The 20,580-nt window shown below is 38.5% G+C and overlaps 2 protein-coding genes across 2 annotated transcripts in view; both read left to right on the forward strand.

Annotated features, from left to right (window-relative positions):
* The window catches only part of LOC140160839 (nocturnin-like), a 135,727-nt gene that overhangs the window by 46,252 nt on the left and 68,895 nt on the right, over nucleotides 1-20,580 (forward strand). The window lies entirely within an intron of this gene.
* Nucleotides 13,557-19,487, forward strand: LOC140160303 (uncharacterized). The gene is made up of 3 exons (XM_072183576.1): nucleotides 13,557-15,910; nucleotides 16,827-16,918; nucleotides 18,674-19,487. The coding sequence occupies exons 1-3, from the start codon at nucleotides 13,701-13,703 to the stop codon at nucleotides 18,826-18,828; spliced, it is 2,457 nt and encodes an 818-aa protein (XP_072039677.1). The 5' UTR covers nucleotides 13,557-13,700; the 3' UTR covers nucleotides 18,829-19,487.

The raw sequence follows: 20,580 nt of genomic DNA on the forward strand, positions 1-20,580 counted from the left end.
TATCTTAAAATGGATTAGCAGAACAAGCACTGAAAAATTAAGTCTGGACCGTGAGGGGTAATCCCGGACACACATGCGTCTCTATACAGATGGGGTAATGCCGGACACTTGCTATTTCGAAAATATAGACAACAATGACAGCCCCCATAGTTGTATGCTTGAGGTAACAGAAGTACCTAATACATTCTAGGGGATTATCATCCTTCTCCACTTTCCCTCTTAGCAGCAATCATTGTGTCCGGGATTACCCCGTGTCCGGCATTACCCCATCATTTTTACCATTTTGTTTTTAATTATAACTTATTAACTATAGATGTTGAGTTATTAAAAACTGGTAACTACTTAGAACATTACTCCTACTTTGCATTGATATGATTTTCACTGATGAACTTTATTTAATCTTGTACCTGTGTAGCCTTAACGAAAGGTGCCCGGGATTACCCCACTTTCCCCTAAGATAGATAATAACAAAGGCCAAACACCATAGGTTGCCATAAGTTTGATCCTATTGAGATTATTGACTTATGCAATATTTCTCTCCGTAACTCATCAACCAGACATCGGAGCTAAAGCAAACTAAACACAGCCAAATTAAAAAGTCGCCACTAGTTCCATCCCCATTTAATCAGAGTCTGATGAGTTTATGGCAAAATAATTTATATAATAATTTTCTATACACTTTCCTTCGAAGGTTGATACCAAATTTGATATCAAAAGTTTAATCATCGTGAGCGTAGGAACCGTTGTTTGGAAATTCGTGATGTTTTGTTTTGTTTTGTTTTGTTTGCAGCAAAAACTTTGTACATGTGGATATATTCTACGGCGATCTCAAAGTCGAACGTATATCCGAGAACCCATCGTATGTGTTCTTTCAACTGATATGTAAGTGAACTCATCTGCCCAATGGTATTTTATTAATGTTTGGCCTTGGTGCAAAAATCTTGAAAATAATTGTGGGATGAGCTAGTTAGATTGAGTGTATTTTGGTGACAATGGGCGTGACACAATCGGCAAAAATGGAAGTATGAAGCATTATTGGGTGCTATGCTGATTAGATTGAGTGTATTTTGGTGAAAATGGGCGTGAAACGATCGGCCAAAAATGGAATAAGAAGCGTTGGGTCCTATGCTGATTAAAGTGGGCGTGTTTTTTGTGACTATGGGTGTAAAACAGGCTGCTTAAATGGAAGTGGAACGTGTTATTGAGTGATATGCCTATAGGATTGTGTGTATTTTAAGTTTTAGGTTATGTTATTGGGTGCTATGCTGATTAAATTGGGTCTGTTTTGGTGACGATGGGTGTATTAAGGATTTGCTCAAATTATAATGGTATTTACAATATGATGTGTTGTGAGAAAAGCCTCATCAGAACCTAGTTTCCAACCCAAATGACACAAAGGATGTACTTTCAGTGAATATCGTTATTATGCACTCTTACCGCGATCTACACATTTTTTATTAGAAACTTGTAAAATTTGACAAGGAAAACTATTCAGTTGTGGACATAACATATTTTTCTTCAAAGTTAATTGCATATTCTCATCAAAATAACAAGAAACTCAAACACTTTGATTTTTAAAAAATGAATAGGTTCTTGTCAAAAATGACCCAACACTTATCAACGGTTTGTCTTGTAATAATTGACAAAAAAATTGAATAGTTTGTCTTGTCAGAGGGGACTTGTCTAATCTTGTCAAATAATGAGTGTGAAATCTTGTCAATTTGATTAGTTACTTGTTAAAATAAAACGGAAACTATTCATTTGGAAAAGAATATCGGTTCAAATTCATAGTATACCGATCAAAATGAATAGTATATCTCATCAAAACGAATAATTACGGGATTAAAAATAATTGAGTAGGGATTCTATTTAAAAAAATATATAGTGCGAAATTAGAATGTAGTGACTTATATTAAATGCATGTGAAGACACGGGTAGTCATATTGGTGTCTATAATAATGTGACACTTAATTAGAACGTACCTATTTCTGAATAATAAATAGCTAACTCACCACAATTTAACGTACTTTCACGCTCCTAAACCTAAATTCTAACGAAATGTGTCATATTTCCAGGTGATCTTGGTGGCGCTCTAGGATTGTTTTTCGGGGCAAGTCTTCTTTCTTTCATCGAGACTTTTGATTTCTGGTTGTCACGTAATGGTTACTGCTATGCGTCGAAGAAACCAAACCAACAGAAGAACACAAAAATGAATGATGATGTAACCGAAATTATTGTTAATCGATAGATGAATTTTCGTCCATCATACTATTTCACTAGTATAATTATGTATAAACTAATAAATATGTGAACATATCGTAGTGGACTGCGCCGGCATCCACTACTCAAAATATTGGACTTGCCCGTCGTCTATCACACGGTAGAGGATAGTAAAAACAAAATTTCCTGTCGTTTATTCTCTATTGAGTATACTATCCCAGCAAACACAAAAACGTTTTTAAAACGTTTTAAATAAGTTATATTTTGGGTTTTGGTTTAGGTAAAAACGCTTTAATAACATTAAAATGTCGGGTTATATAAAGGTCATGAAATCGTTTTAAACGTTTTGTATGAAAACACACTACAACAATATTTTTAAAATGTTTTCGAAATGTCATTGTAAACTATTTTTGCAAACATTTTTGGCCAAATATTTTGTCAACACTTAAATAACATTATGTTAAAATATTTGCACCCAGCAAACACAGAAATGTTCTTAAAATGTTTTTTACAAAACGTTTTAATAACATTTAAATGTCGGGTTATATAAAGGTCGTGAAAACATTTTAAAATGTTATTGTAAATATTTTGGGCAAACATTTTTTGCAAAATATTTTTTCAACCCCAAAATAACATTCTGTTTAAAATGATTTGTATCAAGTTTTCAAAAATGTTTTTGGAATGTTATTAAAACGTTTTTATACCCTTTATATAACCCGACATTTAAATGTTTTCTGTAAAACATTTGTATTTGCTGTGCAGTAGATTACCAACAAATGTTATTTAATGTTATGAAAACGTTTTATACCATTAGTGTACCCTTTATATAACCCGACATTTAAACGTTTTCTGACAACCTTTTATAACCTTTTGCGAATGATGTCGAAAACGTTTTGTGTTTGCTGGGATGTTCAGGGAAAACATCATAGATTGTAATATTGAGCTTCTGAGATGCTACCAACAAAAAACAATTATAAGGATTCGTTATAAATACTAAAATAAAATTGCCCTTTTTACTTTTTAATTGCCCATTTCCCTTTTACTTCCATCATCATGTATTATGTTTTTGTAGTTTTTATTTTTACCACACATTTTCATTTTTCTATTCAGCCCATTGTCTTCATTCATTTCCTTATCCCTCTCATCTCCATTCATGACATCCCACTTCCTGCCCCAATTGATAGTTCCCAGGAACCACTTATGTCTTCTATTGTCTTGCTAATTTCCTTTTCCTTTATGTCCATGTCACTATATATATGCATGTTTGTGTGTTGTCTTGTCACTTTGCCTTTGATAAAGATCCTGCTAGGATCGAAAGCTCAGGCCCCTAAACTTTGAAATTTTACTTAAACAGGCTATTTTTGTGGATAAGCAGTTTACAACAGCTCACCTTTTAATGTTAAAATAAAATTGCATTATATAAATAGTACACAAGAAAATAACGGTAACTTTAAGGTGGTACTACACCCCTTGATAAATTTGTGTCTCAAAAAATAATAACACACTGGTAACAAAAGTTATGTATAGTATAGGGGCAGGGAATCCAGTTACTACACTGGAATTTCAGTGACTCAAGACAAGCGGTACGTTTTTTATGACAAGAAAAGAGGTACCGCTAGAATGTACCTCACACACCGGCATCGCCTGGTTAATAATTACATTGTACAGCAGAGACACTAATATCAATACCCGGGATCGATACACGTGAATGTGCTATGCACGATTTGATATTCAGACGATAAATCTTTGGATACCGGGGTAGAAAATGATGAACATCGCCCGTAATTGTGTTATTCTAAAGAAGCCGCTTATGATGCTTGCACTTGAATATATGTGTTGAAAAGATATGATAGTCGTTAGCTTGCGTATTGAGAAAGAATCGTGCGTATTGATCTCAAAAACGGCCAAAAATTTATTTTATATGTGCCGAACTATAGCGCAGCGTAGGCCACTGGTGGAGGCAGTCTAAAAGCAGACTGACATCTACAGAGGTTAGTACTTGTCAATAGCCTTAGTCGGATGTCCCTCGGCTCATTATGCGTCTCAAAACTATTAAACAGGCCATGCGTGGCTGTGCATTCAACCTACCATGGCAATTTCTGCCATGAATATATCAGGGCGATGCGACTGTGTGCCTCATTTCTCAACATATATAATGAACCACTTGTCTTGATTCACTGAAATTTCAGTGAAGTAATTGGATTCCTTGCCCCTATAATATACATAACTTTTGTTCCCAGTGTGTAGTTATTTTTTGAGAAAAAAATGCAACATTAGTCACACAATTTATCAGGTGGGGTAGTATCACCTTAAACACTATAATGTTGCGATGAGAAGTTTAGTACAGGTATTGTCAAAAGTCTAAAAACTCAATTTGAAATATTCGTCATTAGATGTTTAGAAATGTAATTCATGAGATGTTTTAACATCTCAATCTGAGAGGAATATACCTATTAAAATAAATTATTGCACTGATTGTTCGAGCAATTTGTTGCCATACTAATAGGCATTGTCAATAATTATAAGAGACACGTCCGTCTTCTTGTCATTGAATGAACCACAATGGCCTCATCCCAATCTGAGAGGAATATACCTATTCGTCTCAGATCCCAATGGCATGGTTCATAACCTTAAACAATCATAGTGCAAAATTTGACCTCAAGTTGCAGAGTACGAGGTTTTGTACCCACATTGTCAAAGGTCATTCAATGAACGTACAAATGTATTGGGGTTAAAGAAATGTGCTCTGATAGATGAGCATGTTGGGGCTCCTAGTGATTAGACATGGTGATACATTGCGAAAACCCCCATTAAGAATTATTATGACAACTGTTGATGACCATTTTTCTACATATCAATATCAATTACTAGTAGTTTAATTGTGACCCTTTGTTTGACTGATTTCGGTTAAGGTAAGGAAATCAATAACATAACGTAATTGACCAATTAATCAATAATGCCGCTCAAAAGTGCATGCATATCGACTTTTACATTAAGACAATTTGGGTGATATGGCTAATTGATAATGTCAATAATTGATTAACAGCCGATGAAGGTGACATAATTGTAATTAAAAGCTGTTATAAAACAAAAATGTACTACGTCATAATTTGGTGAAATAATGACGTAAGATCGAACGGGAACATCTTGAGAACGAGCACAGAATGGCCAACTATTTCAAATGAAGGACACTCGCTTCGTCAAAACAGAATTTATGATAACGAAATGTTAAGTATTGCAACTTTATTGCTGGAATAGAACTTGAAATTAAACATAAATATGGTTATATGTAAGTGTCGATTTGAATGACGGAATGAGCCATGATGCAAAACAAAGCCAGTGAAGAATACTATAGCTCTAAGCTTCACAATGCCTGGAATAACGGCAATATTCGCAATGCCTGGGAACACGGGAATTATTATCATCGCAAACCAATTACAACACAGGCACATCATCTTGAAACTAAGACAGGAGATACGACGAAAATGTCAGGAAACATGGAGGATCAGGATGGCTGCATTTCCAACTGCTGTTCTGTGATCGCACAATGCAGTCAAGAAACGAGCTTTACAGGATTCAAATATATTGGCGGAACTAATAGTGGCTTCTTTAGAAGGTATTTGATCTACTGATTGATTGTTTGGTTGAGGAGTTGTGTGGGGGTGTGTGTGTTGGGTGGATGAGTTGGGGTGGGTGTGATTTGTATGTTGTTGTTTTTTTGCTTTTGTTGTTTTGTTGTTTTTGTTTTTGTTTTTGTTTTTGTTTTTGTTTTTGTTTTTGTTTAGCTCATTATTGCAGCTTAAAACGAACCAAAAACTTTATACTTGATTGTATGACTAATAAAATATTTCATAATATTTGGTAAAGAATAAACAATTTTATCCATTTTAGATCCATTTGGTTGTTGATAGTTGTGGCCGCAGGAGCTGGTCTTGGTCTCCAAATTTACCAATCCGTCAATAAGTACATTGGATTTGAAACCAGTACCAACCTTGAATATCTCACCGCCAAAAACGAACCTCTCGACTTCCCGTCTGTGACTATCTGCAATGCTAACATGTTCAGGTAAAGGTGTGCATCTTATCCGCGAACATTTCTTTTTCTAAATTTTCTTTTAAATATTTTTCCCCGGTATTTTTCCCATTAGCTTCCGACGATTGGGCCTCCATTGCACGGGCCCAAACATCAATAACGTCAGAAGCTCAACATAAGGTTTTCCTATGGAAACTCAGCCCCACTCAGCCATTTTATTACATTGGGGATTTTAGCCGGAGGGCTTGCCTTATTTGGCACGCTTGCAGCATGAACCCTTACCTGTAACGTTCTTATCCGGCATAACAATAACGCTTGTGTTTACAGCCAAACTACTTGAGCTAATCTTAGATCCATTATTTGCGATCTTTTTAGTGATATCATTTGTACCCCAGCACCCTACCCGGGGATAGGACCGACCATCACCGAAAATGATTATAAATGGGGTTGGTAACCCTACCATAAAATTCCACACTCAATAAATATTGTAGGTCATTCCTTTCTGCAGATCGTCTATATATAGAAGTAATTTTTGAACAAATCTTGTATAAATGAAAGCGGCTAGGACGTATAATAGTAGTAATAAGTTTTGTTTTTCTCTTTCATTTGGTACTGGGATCGGCTCATATAGGATACGTAAGCTCTCTGAGTATTACGGAGGATGGGTCAAGGTATACAGTACCGCCCTAACGGAGATTCGACGGATGTTTCCTCAACTTATAGGACTTTCCAATGAAGACGAAGATTTTGGTTCCTATATTTTCTCTCACGGCGACCTATTCCCAGGTCATCAGAATCTGTTACAATTCATCCAAAACAGTTCTCATGTCAAAGAAAAAATGATTTCATCGTAAGTACCATAACTCAAGGAGTTAATTGGTTCATATCAAGTTCGGTAGTGACGTATGTGCGTCACTGGCCGCAGTATCGAATCGCGCGCGTAAAGTTAATCCCGCAAAGCGTACATGCACGCGTATAATGTCGGCACGCTTACGGCGCAACCGTGATAAAGCATTGACGTCACTACGGGCGTCACTGCCGAACTTGAAGCGAACCACTGTGTGAGAAGACCCTATCTGTACTATGGTGCAGGCCTATCCGCCCTTAGCCGCATTTGACGATTACTGTATTCTACAATGACACCTGCATCTATTGCAGATGGGTCTTCTTGCCGTAACTAGTCGATATGTAGAAAACTAGCTCTAAATGAGTAACCAAATCATACTGCAGTTACTGTCCATTTTGCTATACACAGTACACAGTTCTCTCACCATTGACGTGTGACTTCTATAAACAGTGCATATTAGAGGTATAGGGCATTGCCTAGTTAACGTCACTGTGTGAAAAATAACCGGCCAATATTTTGTGTACTCTCTGAAATTCTAGACAATATAGTTTTGTAACATGTCCTAAATTTTTAGCTAATTTAGATGTTTGGAAATATTCGCACTTTGGTGTTTTAGTAAGGAAGGGCACGGCATGGCCTGCAAAATTCCCTGTGTAAATCGAATGCAACTTTTAGTGACTATCACTCACTTGTGGACCGCTCTCTTCCGAAGGGCATTAAAGCTAAACCATTTGACGGATATTTTTTGTACCTGCTGTCAATCAAGAATAATGTATACATTACATGTAGGCTAAAATCTGAGTAGGTGGGGCATCGGCAAATGTTCGTACCTCCCTGATATGTAAATGACAGATAACAGCAAAAACAACTCCCATATCAGTCCATATCTTTGGTCAGTGGGGCGAGTCAGGGGATTTCAAGTGGGTGATTATTGATTGGCAAGTGCCATATTTGAGCATAAGTGCAGTCCACCATTCAATGTGGAGGATGGGCTAGACTTTATCGATTGATTTTGCTGGAGTAATTTCCTGTTAACCAGGTTTAAGTACCGCAATGGTCGAATCATGTTTGCTGTGCAGTATAACTGCACTATGTACTCTATGGTTTATATTGTTTGTTCTCTAAGTTCCCAAAATCAGCGAATTTGAAAACGTTATTATCGGGATGCTATTACAAATATTGGGAGAGCACGGTGGCCGAGCGGAACGGGATGCGACTCATAATCTGAAGGTTGTGGGTTCGAGCCCCGGCGACTCCATCGTGTTGTGCCCTTGAGTAAGGTACTTTATCTCGATACTCGATTACTCCTCTCTACCCAGGTGTATAAATGGGTACCGGCATTCTTTAATGCTGGGAAGGTAACAGACTCGCTGTGGAGGAGTTACAGCAACATTACATGGAGGAGTCTGGCCCAATCGCCAATGAAAGATGAATGAGAGATGGGCACTCCGTTCAGTCGTTCACTCTTTATACAAGTATACGATTGGCACACGTCTTTGGATGAGTGCAACCCCAGATTTCTAAATTTTAATTTATCGTTCGTTGGTGAAGATCACACTGTGCTCTCTGTAACTCTTTAATATTTTCAGTTATTTTATAATGAGAATTTGTTTCAGTTCCAGGAATTCAGCAGATATGAAAATGCATAGTAAAGTGTGCAGAAGTGTAGAAAACGGTATTGGAAGATGTGGTAAAATTACATTGCTACCAATCTTGTCAGCACTGTCACGTCGCATGTTAGCTGGGTACTCGGGTTGGCCCGTTATTCCAAAAGAGCGTTATTACAAACATTTTGAATAGGATAAAAGGTTGGGGCTTAGGGTTAGTGTTATGTTTGGGGTTTTGCTCCATGCAAAATAATGCCCCTTTTGTTCATGTCGGAATAACGCCCCTTCGTAATAACGGTAGTGAATCGTGTACTCAGTGCGCGTGCGTGGTGTCTGTGTCTTGGTGGGGTCAGAAGGGTGAAGATTGGGTGTAAGAGTGTATGCGCGGGTGTGGGGTGTTATATACCGTTAACTTTGTTTCTGGTTTGTTTGTTTTTTGTGTTTTCGGTTTTTAATTTTTAATTTTTAATTTTCGTTGAAAGATGTCGATTCAATGGTGAGATTTGTGGTCCAGAGAATTTCACAACAACTTTAACCAACCACGGCGTATGCTTCACATTCAACTCCATTGAAAATGACGAGAAACTGTCGGTTACTACTCCAGGTAAATTCACTAGATTGATTGATAAATTATTGATTAGAATGCATATATTAGTTCAGTTACTACTCCAGATTCGCCAGATTGATATATTATTGATAGGAATGAATTACGGTAGCTTGGCCTTTAAGAAAGTTCACACTTTCACTTAACAAAATGAATTCTAGTATTATGTCATTGCAGTGACCACCTTTAACAGGTTGCCATTGTAGCAACTTAACAACAGGGAGTACATCGCTGAGTTATATTATAAAATTAAATAATCTGTGTAGTCGTGTAGTTCATAGGAACTGAATTTTGTCCAAGTCATTTGGTGGTTAAATGTTGACAGTTTTGATCACTGCATGATGTATGTTACATGCACATTACTTTCGATTTGGCTGAAAAAAATATGGTTATAAACATAATTATTACATATTCTTAAAGGTACTTGTGAACGAAACTTTGCTTAACAAAATGACAGGCATCTGATATCTTCGTGTTAGCAGCATATCATTATGACCAATTCTGAAGTATACTTCAAGTATTTTAAGAAAGAAGAGATCCGATTAAAAATAAGAGGACTAGACATAAACATAGCGAAGCTCAAAACAAATACCAACCATCGACAATTAATTGTTGATTATCATTTCCAGGTCAAAGTCAAGGATTAAGCCTTATTTTAAATGCTGAGGAATCTGAAGTTGTTGCAGCCCCGCGAGAAAACATTGGTTTCAAAATGCTGATTCACCCACGTGATGAATACCCCAACCTACGAGATAATGGGATAGAGTTGACACCAGGGACGCATACACCAATCAGACTTGACGTAACGGAGATGAAGTTTTGTCATCGCCCTACGGGGAATGTGACTCTAAACCACTCCAGTATTTTGCTAATTACACCGAACCAAAATGCTTCTTAGAATGTGAAACTGATTTTATTGTTTCTAGATGTGGGTGCCGTAATTTCTACATGCCCGGTAAATGGGGAAACTATTTGTTATTAGTAGTGGTGGTGGTGGTGGTGGCGGTGGTGGTGGTGGTGGTGGTGGTGGTGGTGGTGGTGGTGGTGGTGGTGGTGGTGGTGGTGGTGGTGGTGGTGGTGTAGTGTGGTAGTGGTAGTGGTAGTAGTAGTAGTAGTAGTAGTAGTGGTAGTAGTAATAGTAGTAGTAGTATCAGCATCATCATTATCAGGAGGGTTAATATTATTATTATTATTATTATTATTATTATTATTATTACTGACTGCATACAGGCGATGCCCCTTTCTGTTCTCCAAATCAATTGCGGGAATGCTACTACCAGGAGAGTGGTAAGTATCATCAACCTGCTAGGATTAAAGCCATATTATAACATTTCTTTAAAAATAGATTAGTATTTATTTTCCATAAAATGTTAGCTTTTACTGTCAGATATGTCCCCTTTTAATTTTGAGCCGAACAAGTGAGGTAAAGCATAGAAAATTGGAATTTACTACTAGCGCCCATGCATGTTACTCCCGCGGTTGTAATACGATACGATCCTCCGGGTATGTGTGTATGTGTATATCACGCACGCCGTGTACGTACTGTGTACGTGTTCGACTAATATTTCCATCGTAATAATAAAACGCCGGTTCCATCGTTTTATTCAAAATCTAGGATTTTGACAAAACTACAGCACCTAAAGTCTTGATTTTTGCAGAGTATCTTTATTCACTAAAGTAGATTACAATCGTGTAAAAAACAGAAACTAAAAACATTTTTAGGGCGTTCTCCTCAGCAAATGTTATAATATGGCTTTAAGATCAGGGGTCCATTTCACTAAACTTTTAACACTTCGAAACTCAGGTAACCGGTCGTTAAGTTACGAATACCCAATACTAGACGTAACTTTACTTCCCTGTAGTAAATCCCTATTACTTACGAAGGGTACCGTTTGTAAGTAAGTTTAGTGCAGGGGAACTTACGACTCGTGGTAAGTTACTAACGATTTCAAGACTTATGAAGCTTCGTCAAGTTTAGTGAAAATATACACCTTTAATCTGCAATATCACAACGCGAAAATACACTCTAATATAATTTCTGATTACTGAATACAATACTGAACACAATATTCAACAGAACTATGTAAAATTGTAAAATTCTCTTTGAATCGACCAATAACTGACAGCCCCAGAAGTATAATTGGAATATACATGCCACTCAGTTCCTGACTGGCTAATCTTTACACATTGGTGATTAGATTATAAGCTTGAAAGCCTATACCAATGATTTAAAAAAAATGCGTTTAAAAGATGGCTCACCAGACTTCAAAATGTTAAACACTGGCTTACAACTTTCATACATTTGTTTTTTCAGTTCGGTTTGCAAGTAATCGTCACATCCAATGTGAATGTCCTGAAGCCTGTCATGAGACTCTGTACAAACCAACCATCTCACAGTCAAAATTTCCATCTAATGGCGTCGCGGAAACACTAATAGATCAAAATAATGGCATTGTTGCTCAAGCATTTGCTGAGAAAGTCAGGTACGTTAGAAAGTTTTACACTTCCTTTACATCATTGATTATTATAAATATTATTAGCAGTATTATTATCATCGTCATTATCATCGTCATCGTCGTCATCACCATCATTTACATGTAAGGGCTTCAATACCTTATAGCCTTCGATATAATGAACACAGCTAGGGTAGGGTCCCACAATCTACCCAAGGTATTTGAGTGCTGTAGTGTGAAGGAAAAGTGGAGCCACCCTACTGAACCGACTGAATTTAAAGACTACAGTAGAAATTTCAATTGAATGAACACAGCCTGACACAGCGTGACGATTTTTCGCTTACACTGCACGATGTATAGTACGCCAGCGCAGCGTGTGCGATTGTGCGTGCGTAACGCGGAAGTGAATCCAACCATGCCAATTTTGAAAGACAAACTTGCTATGAACACTCAATTAAATAATCAAACTTTCAAATGATATTCAGTGGTTCCCGGCATTTTCAGCTGGTTTGGTGTTACAGATAATACGTCGTATAGTAGCGCTTTGCGTGTCATTGAATGACAATAGCAAAGAGATAATGCCCTCTCTTCGGCTTTTACCTCATACATGACATTCATTGTGAACGCTGCATAGTGACGAATGTTTATTCGCCTGTTTGTGAACATCATGTAGAATGCGCTTGAATTAGGGAACAGGAAGCAGCCAGCACTCATATAGCGCCCTCTATAGCTCACTTATAATGTTGGATAAATAAATGTGACGTGATATATCAACGAGAGACACTTGGGCAGGTTATCAATTTCAAGTGACAACGCCGTTTTCCCCAATGAAATCGGACATCCCGAAACGAAGATATTGAGTTCGTAAATTATGGTATTATAAAATTGGAAATTGAGATATCGGCATTTAAAAATATTTATTGACAATGTTAAGAGTAGGAATAACCTTGTCTGAAAAATACAAGATGCCAGTTATATTCCGGTCTGGAACTATCAGACAATGTTTTAAAAATTATTAATATCACAAATTTGCAAAAAAAACCCAAATAGTGAAAAAAATCACCCCCGTGGAGATTTTTTGCTATTTCTCCATTTACGACCCTCCCCAAAAGTGTCTCCTTTCGATATGCCACGTCACAAATATAAGTGATATGCTGCCCTCTGGTTCTGTAGCTTTTCGCAGCACTTGTGCATTAGTTTGCATATCTTAAATCGTCACTTTCAAAGATCATTATAATAACAACCAGTTACCATAGGGTATATTAAATAAAAGTCACTAAATTTAATGCCCACGTGACCCATGGGCGCCGTCATACCAAGACCTTCAAGTGATCAGTAGATGTGCTAAGAGATAGGAATTTTTCAGACAAATATCATCAAAATTGCTGGAAATTTAATAGGCAACTTAATTATACATACGAGAATTCTGTTTTTTTAATATGTTTTCAAGAACTAAAATTTGAAAGTTTTGGTCGACGGAAAAAAAGTTATCGACGGAAACTCTTACAAAGTTGCAAAAATGACAAATTTGCTAGAAAATTTGGACATGCATCCCGCGTTTCCAATTGAAATACACAGGAAGACCACCCGCTGTGCCAAATGTCACTTTTCCAGACATCCTGTCTAGACGCTGTAATGTCAGCGCCCATCTGGTCACGTGGGCATTAAATTAAGTGCCTTTATTTAAATGCCCTAAGACGACTGACAACAGCAGATAGGAACTTCTTGCACTATCCCTCAATATCTATATTTCGTATTTTTGAAATTACAGGGATAGAATGAGTGGACAATTTCAACAATTTGCCAGCGAGTTGACAAGTGCATTAATAGGCTATCTAGTATATGAACCGTGCATACAAAATGGCAGACATTTTGGCCTGGATTACCCAGATAAATTGAGTGCGCTAAACGAGTCATTTGGAGATATCTTCGGCAATATGCAGTTTGATATATTCAACTCCTTAATCGAAAATGTTTACGATGAATTCAAATTAGGTGGTCCAAGTATGGAAGTAGGAAGCGAGACTTTCTGGCAACAGTACGCACGTCTATCTCAGATGTACCTATACAGTGGCAGATACAAAGAGAGTTTCGTTGAAGCCTTTAATGCAAATACAACTGTGTATGCCAAGCGAAGTGCTGATTCTGAGGACGAAGGAGACCAACTCTCACAATCTGCAACAACGACAACAATGACTGACTTGTTTACAAGTGCACCAACCCTTTCTACTGTTATCGGAATAGAAACTCATTCTTCAAAAACACCCACTTTATATTCCTTAACCACCGCTTCAGCTATGGGGCAGCGCTCCCAAGAGGTCTTATCACCATCCATCGCTGCATCGACTACCCTGGTTACAAACGAGCCAACACTTAATACTGATGATACCGCGCCCGGAACAGCTCATTCATCTCAAGAACCTACTTATTCTTTCACTACCTCTTCGGATATGTGGCAACACTCCCAAGAGGTCTTATCACAATCCAACGATGCATCGACTACCCTGATTACAAACGAGCCAACACTTAATACTGATGATTTTACCGGAACCGTACCTCATTCGTCAAAAGAACGTACCGATTCTTTCATAACTACTTCGAATATGCCACAACACTCCGAAGAGGTCTTACCACCATCTATCGCTGCATCAACTACCCTGGTTACAAACGAGCCAACCCTTAATACTGATGATTTTACCGGAACCGTACCTCATTCGTCAAAAGAACCTACTGATTCTTTCACAACTTCTTCAGATATGCCACAACACTCCCCAGAGGTCTCACCACCATCTATCGCTGCATCGACTACCCTGGTTACAAACGAGCCAACCCTTAATACTGATGATGATACCGGGACAGCTCAGTCATCTAAAGAACCTACTTATTCTTTCACTACCTCTTCGGATATGCTACAACACTCCCAAGAGGTCTTATCACCATCTATCTCTTCATCGACTACCCTGGTTACAAACGAGCCAACCCTTAATACTGATGATTTTACCGGAACCGCACCGCATTCGTCAAAAGAACCTACTCATTCTTTCATAACTACTTCGGATATGTGGCAATACTCCCAAGAGGTTTTATCGCAATCAATCGCTGCATCGACTACCCTGATTACAAACGAGCCAACCCTTAATACTGATGATTTTACCGGAACCACACCACATTCGTCAAAAGAACCTACTGATTCTTTCACAGCTTCTTTGGTGGACGATTATATAGGACAACAATATTCGGACATTCCACCAGCAAATGACGATTATATGGGGCAACAATCTCAGGACATTCTATCAGCAAATGACGATTATATGGGGCAACAATCTCAGGACATTCTATCAGCAAATGACTATTATATGGGGCAACAATCTCAGGACATTCTATCAGCAAATGGCTATTATATGGGGCAACAATCTCAGGACATTCTATCAGCAAATGACTATTATATGGGGCAACAATCTCAGGACATTCTATCAGCAAATGACTATTATATGGGGCAACAGTCTCAGGACATTCTATCAGCAAATGGCGATTATATGGGGCAACAATCTCAGGACATTCTATCAGCAAATGACTATTATATGGCGCAACAATCTCAGGACATTCCATCAGCAAATGACTATTATATGGGGCAACAATCTCAGGACATTCCATCAGCAAATGACTATTATATGGGGCAACAATCTCAGGACATTCTATCAGCAAATGACTATTATGTGGGGCAACAATCTCAGGACATTCCATCAGCAAATGACGTTTATGTGGGATCACTATTACAAAATACTCAAGCATCAATTGGGCAAGATAGCCCAAGTGTTGCAACTAATGCTCCTGGGAAAAATTCTCAAGAGGCTGAAGAAGGAGAGGAAGTAGCAGATCTGTGGTTGGGGGAGGAAGAGGAGGAGGAGGAGGAGGATCTGGAGGAAGATTATGTCACCCAAATGTGGGATACTTACTTGCATTCGTCTCTCTATGATACAAATATTGAGAATTTTGCCGACTATGTTTATGTGAACTACAGTTTTCCATATGTATATATTGGTACATTTAATTGGATATATGCCCATATGTATGCCAGTGTAACAGGAATGGCTCACTTCACGGATCAAACTTCGGACTTGTCTGTTGTTACGACTGAATATATGAGGTAAGAATCAAGATGCATATTACAAATTAATTATGGTTTTTTATTATTATTTTGTATGTAGTATTTCGTCGGGTTTGAAGAAATACCAATTCAAAATCGAGTTGTGTAAATCAGACATTCATCATATTTTGTAAATGATGTGAAATTTCGATAGTTAACTAAATAGAGTTTATTTCTATATATTTTTCAAAGTAAATAAATACATAATATTGTTGGCAAACTGACAACAATAAGTATAAAACTATATGTCACTATGGAAAACACGCAAAACGCAATACCCTAACATAATGTTAACCGTACGCCACCTCGATCGCCGTGTAATCCCTATGGCGTTACTTTTCGTCGTTTTCATTCCATAGTGGCGTATAGGTCACGATACGTCACTATGACATGTAGCGAGGTATACGCCACTATGACATACAAAGTTTGTCATTTTTGCCGATATTTCTTAATTATAAAATGTGTATACAAAGTGGCGTATGGTCGATACGCCACTATGAAATACAAAAAATGTCACTTTGTAACTATACGCCACATTTAATTAATTAATTAATGATTAATTAGCTAATTATGACTGATGAGACTTAGTAAAATGAACGAGAACATCATTAAAACATATGTGCCAATTTTCAAAAAAATTACCAAAAATCACTATACGCCACTATGGAATACAGCCGACGATTTGTGGAATAGCTCAATTTGTCGGTCGTCCTCGAAGTTTCATCCGATGACTCCGATCCATAATGATAAACTCAAAGTTTGTGATATTGTAGCTTACACGAAAAGGTGCAACTGTAACATCAAGTTGATCAAGTTGCTTGTAACAAACATTTCCATATTTCATAGCATGTGTTTCATTTTCCCCATGTGTGTAATCTTTCTATTTCTTTTCTGATTTTGTTCTCCTGTTCTACAGCAAAAACTTTGTACATGTGGATGTATTCTACGGCGATCTCAAAGTCGAACGTATATCCGAGAACCCATCGTATGTGTTCTTTCAACTTATATGTAAGTGAACTCGTCTGCCCGAATATCTGTTATTAATGTTGCCCTTTGCGCAGACGTTTTGAAAATTGTGGACATATTAGTTCTTATCACAATCCATTGCTGCATCAACTGCTCTAGACCTAGTTATTGTGTGATATGCTAATTACATTGGGTGTATTATGGTGACAATGGTTGTAAAACGATAGGTCTATGGAAGTAGAACACGTTATTGGGTGATATGCTAATTAGAATGGGTAAAAGGATAATCTGAAAAGGAAGTAGAAGACGTTATTGGGTGATATGCTGATTAGATTGGGTGTATTGATGATTGGCGTAAAACGATTGGCTAAAATGGATAAGTAGGGCAAGTTATTGAGTAATATGCTAATTAGATTGGGAGTATTTGTGAGTGACAATGCGTAAAGAATTGAGTTGATTGGTTGCGTTTGACTAAGGAGTGGTGCAATAATTATGTGTACCCCCGGGGTGAATTATAGGGGGGGCAAAGATTTTTGGCAGGCCAAAAGGGTGGGGGCAAGCATATTTTGGCAGGTCGAAAGGGGGGTCAAGCGATTTTTGGCAGGTCGAAAGGGAGGGGGCAAGCAATTTTTGGCACAGATATTTTGGGCACCGTTTCTATATTACGCCCTAAAAAAGGCGTAGGAAAACGTTACAAACACGTTCAAATATGCAAAATGTCCTGCTCGCTGCGCTCGCATTATATGTTAAGACAATTTAAGGTTTTCAATTCGGGTTCCCCAAAATCTTGCATGTGTAAGGGGGGGGGGGGGCAAAGATTTTTTGGCGCGTCAAAGGGGGGCAAAGGTTTTTGGCACGGCCAAAGGGGGGGCAAAGGTTTTTAGGCACGGCCAAAGGGGGGCAAGCGATTTTGGCAGACCATTTTGAGAATTCACCCCAGGGTACACATAATTATTGCACCACCCCTAAGAGCTCTTGGTTTGACTGACCAATTCCCGTACATCGTCAACTGATTCCTGTTGGAGCTGACGTAGATGGCGCTGAAGGACTTAGACGTAAATATGCGGAATTCGTTCCTTTCGTCTCTGTTGGTATTTTTGGTGTTTTGGTAGTAGAAAGTGATTCCGTTGATCTTTTGAGTGCATGTTTTGGCTTCTCTTTCTTTTATTCTTTCAAATCATCAAAAAACATGGCATAAACGCCGCCTTTACGCCACATCAGATGCTTAGAAATATATTAGTCCACCCAGAATATAAGCAGGATTATAAACATCCTACTGTGTTTATGAGATCCCATGCCTCCTTGCGATAGGCATGGGATCCTAAAGGATAGGACGTTGTCCTATATAGTAGAAATATCGAAACTCTTCGGTACCAGACTTAACGAACACAAAACGCAAGCGGAAAAAGCTTCGAAGAAAATATTCACCTAGAGCACAAAGACATGCCTCCCCTATAGGGAGATTATGACAAATCTGCGATTTAGATCATGTCGCAGAGAAAAAGCATGTAAAGAGCAGAAAGAGGAGACGGGTATAATAGGAAGCTATCTGAATAAGAAAGAGGGGGGGCAAAAACTTCACGGAGACGATGGGGACTACTTTCTTCCGTATACTTACGACCAATTCTAATACCTGAATACAGTGTCAGGAAGTAGCCGCCGCGGCGCGCCGATGTGCAGGAGAGTCAATCAGAGAAAGCACTAAGTCACGAAACTTACGTAGCATCAACTCAAATTTTGGATTTGAATAAACGAATTTTGAAATACTAGCTATGTTGTTTGGTTTTGTTATTCCAGGTGATCTTGGTGGCGCTCTAGGATTGTTTTTCGGAGCAAGTCTTCTCTCTTTCATCGAGACTTTTGATTTCTGGTTGTCACGTAATGGGTACTGTCAGTGCAAGAAGCAACACCAACAGAATGATGATGTAACTGAAGTTGTTATTATTCAGTAGAATAATCGAGGCGTGAGAACCAGAAAGCCTTAACTCACTTTTTAGTCATTTTGAGATTTTGGTACCAAAATAATCACCAACACCCAGAGATTCTTAAACCATCAAGCTTTAACCCAAGTAAACATCATATTGCAGTTATAGCACAATTCTACTTAGCCACATCTTAATATAGCAAATTCAAGTTTAAATTCAATTATGAGTTAAGGCTTTCTGGCCCTAACTCAATTTGGTTCAAACACTGAGCTTTCTGACCTGCACAATGTCTATAGACGAACCCAACGAGCCAAGTGATGGACAGGATTCATTCGGCCATTACTGGGTCCCCTCCGCACCAAATTGGTGTTGTGACTGAAAGCCGCTTAAAATCGATGTTATATGACCAAACAAGAGTTAAATCACGCACTAACATTGTCAACTGTAAATAGATTTAGTTCGCAAATTTTTTTTCTCTAAATGGTGTTTCTTGAGTTAAGGATGTGTGGCTCTCAACCCATCTGATGAAAAATCGTCACCAGTACACACTAAACAAGTTTAAATGTCTGACAGTCGGACGGGGCGTTATAAGGTACAACGCACTTGGCATCTGAACGAGTGAGATGACGTACTCTTGTGAAGACCACAGCAGCGCTACACAGCGCCATCTGACAGAGAGAGAGAGAGAGAGAGAGAGAGAGAGAGAGAGAGAGAGAGAGAGAGAGAGAGAGAGAGAGAGAGAGAGAAGAGCACAACCCCTAATGCTGTTCTTGTGCTGCAGGAGCACTGTGTTACTGTGCTCCAGACTGCGCTGACGATAACACAATTATTAATAACACTGTGTATACTCTCAGTCATCTGGCAAATGTTTGTGATTAATTAAATCATGTGAAACAAAAAAACTCACTTTTTGTTTAGATGTTATCACCGACGACGATGCGGCCAACACTTTTGGCATTCAGCTGGATGGATGATTTAGGTTCATCCAAGGTCAATCGATGAGGTAATTGCTTGATGACCCGATCTCAACCAAGTGACTTTAACGACCCCGCTCCTGTAGAGGGACGGTTGTTGGGTTCGTACCCATACTGCTTCTTTGACTCCTTCAAACCAACGGGGTTCACGGTCCAAAATTACAGCGTCGTCAATGTCAAAACTGTAACCACTGCCTTCAAGAGGTTTATAGACAGTTGAATCGTTGCCACTTGAACTGGCGCGTTTATGTTGGGACATGCGACTCTGCAGGGGTTGGATGATTTCGCCAACGTAAAGTTCTTGGCACTCCTGGTCTTCAGCGCACCGTAAACTACACCACTTATCCGCTTGTCCTTGTCGCAGGGTATTGGTTGGCTTACAGTGTGTAGGGATGCCGTTATCGCGGTAGATCCTTTTTATTTCGTGATCATGGTGATAGGGAATGGTGACAAAAGTCTTGGTACCAGGCCCGGGTACCAGGACGTGGTGCTTTGCTAGCTGGTTTAGCGTCTTCCTCACTACGATTAAGGGCGTTGTCAATATTGCACAGTCTTTATAACCACACGTTTTCAAGGCGTGGCGCAGGTGTTGGTGCTCGGTGATCTTATCAGAGTCCTTTGTGATGATGTTATCCGCCCTGTGGTAAAGAGTGCTCAGAACACCAAGTTTCAGGACCAGTAAATGATTAGAGCTGAACTGCAAATATTATCGTCTACTTGGTTGATATGCGCGAAAAATTTGTTGAGTTCCGATGCTTTGACTATAATCCAGGTGTCGTTGACATAACGGTACCATTTGGAAGGT

Source organism: Amphiura filiformis, chromosome 9 (genome assembly GCF_039555335.1).
Source record: "Amphiura filiformis chromosome 9, Afil_fr2py, whole genome shotgun sequence".
In the NCBI taxonomy this organism is placed as follows: Eukaryota; Metazoa; Echinodermata; class Ophiuroidea; order Amphilepidida; family Amphiuridae; genus Amphiura; species Amphiura filiformis.

Bases quoted from the DNA above. Each gene is read 5' to 3' on its own strand.
- LOC140160303 (XM_072183576.1), top strand. From the start codon at position 13,701: ATGCAGTTTGATATATTCAACTCCTTAATCGAAAATGTTTACGATGAA. The intron at 15,911-16,826 runs GTAAGAATCAAG...CCTGTTCTACAG, and splicing joins GTTACGACTGAATATATGAG to CAAAAACTTTGTACATGTGG. The intron at 16,919-18,673 runs GTAAGTGAACTC...TTGTTATTCCAG, and splicing joins TGTGTTCTTTCAACTTATAT to GTGATCTTGGTGGCGCTCTA.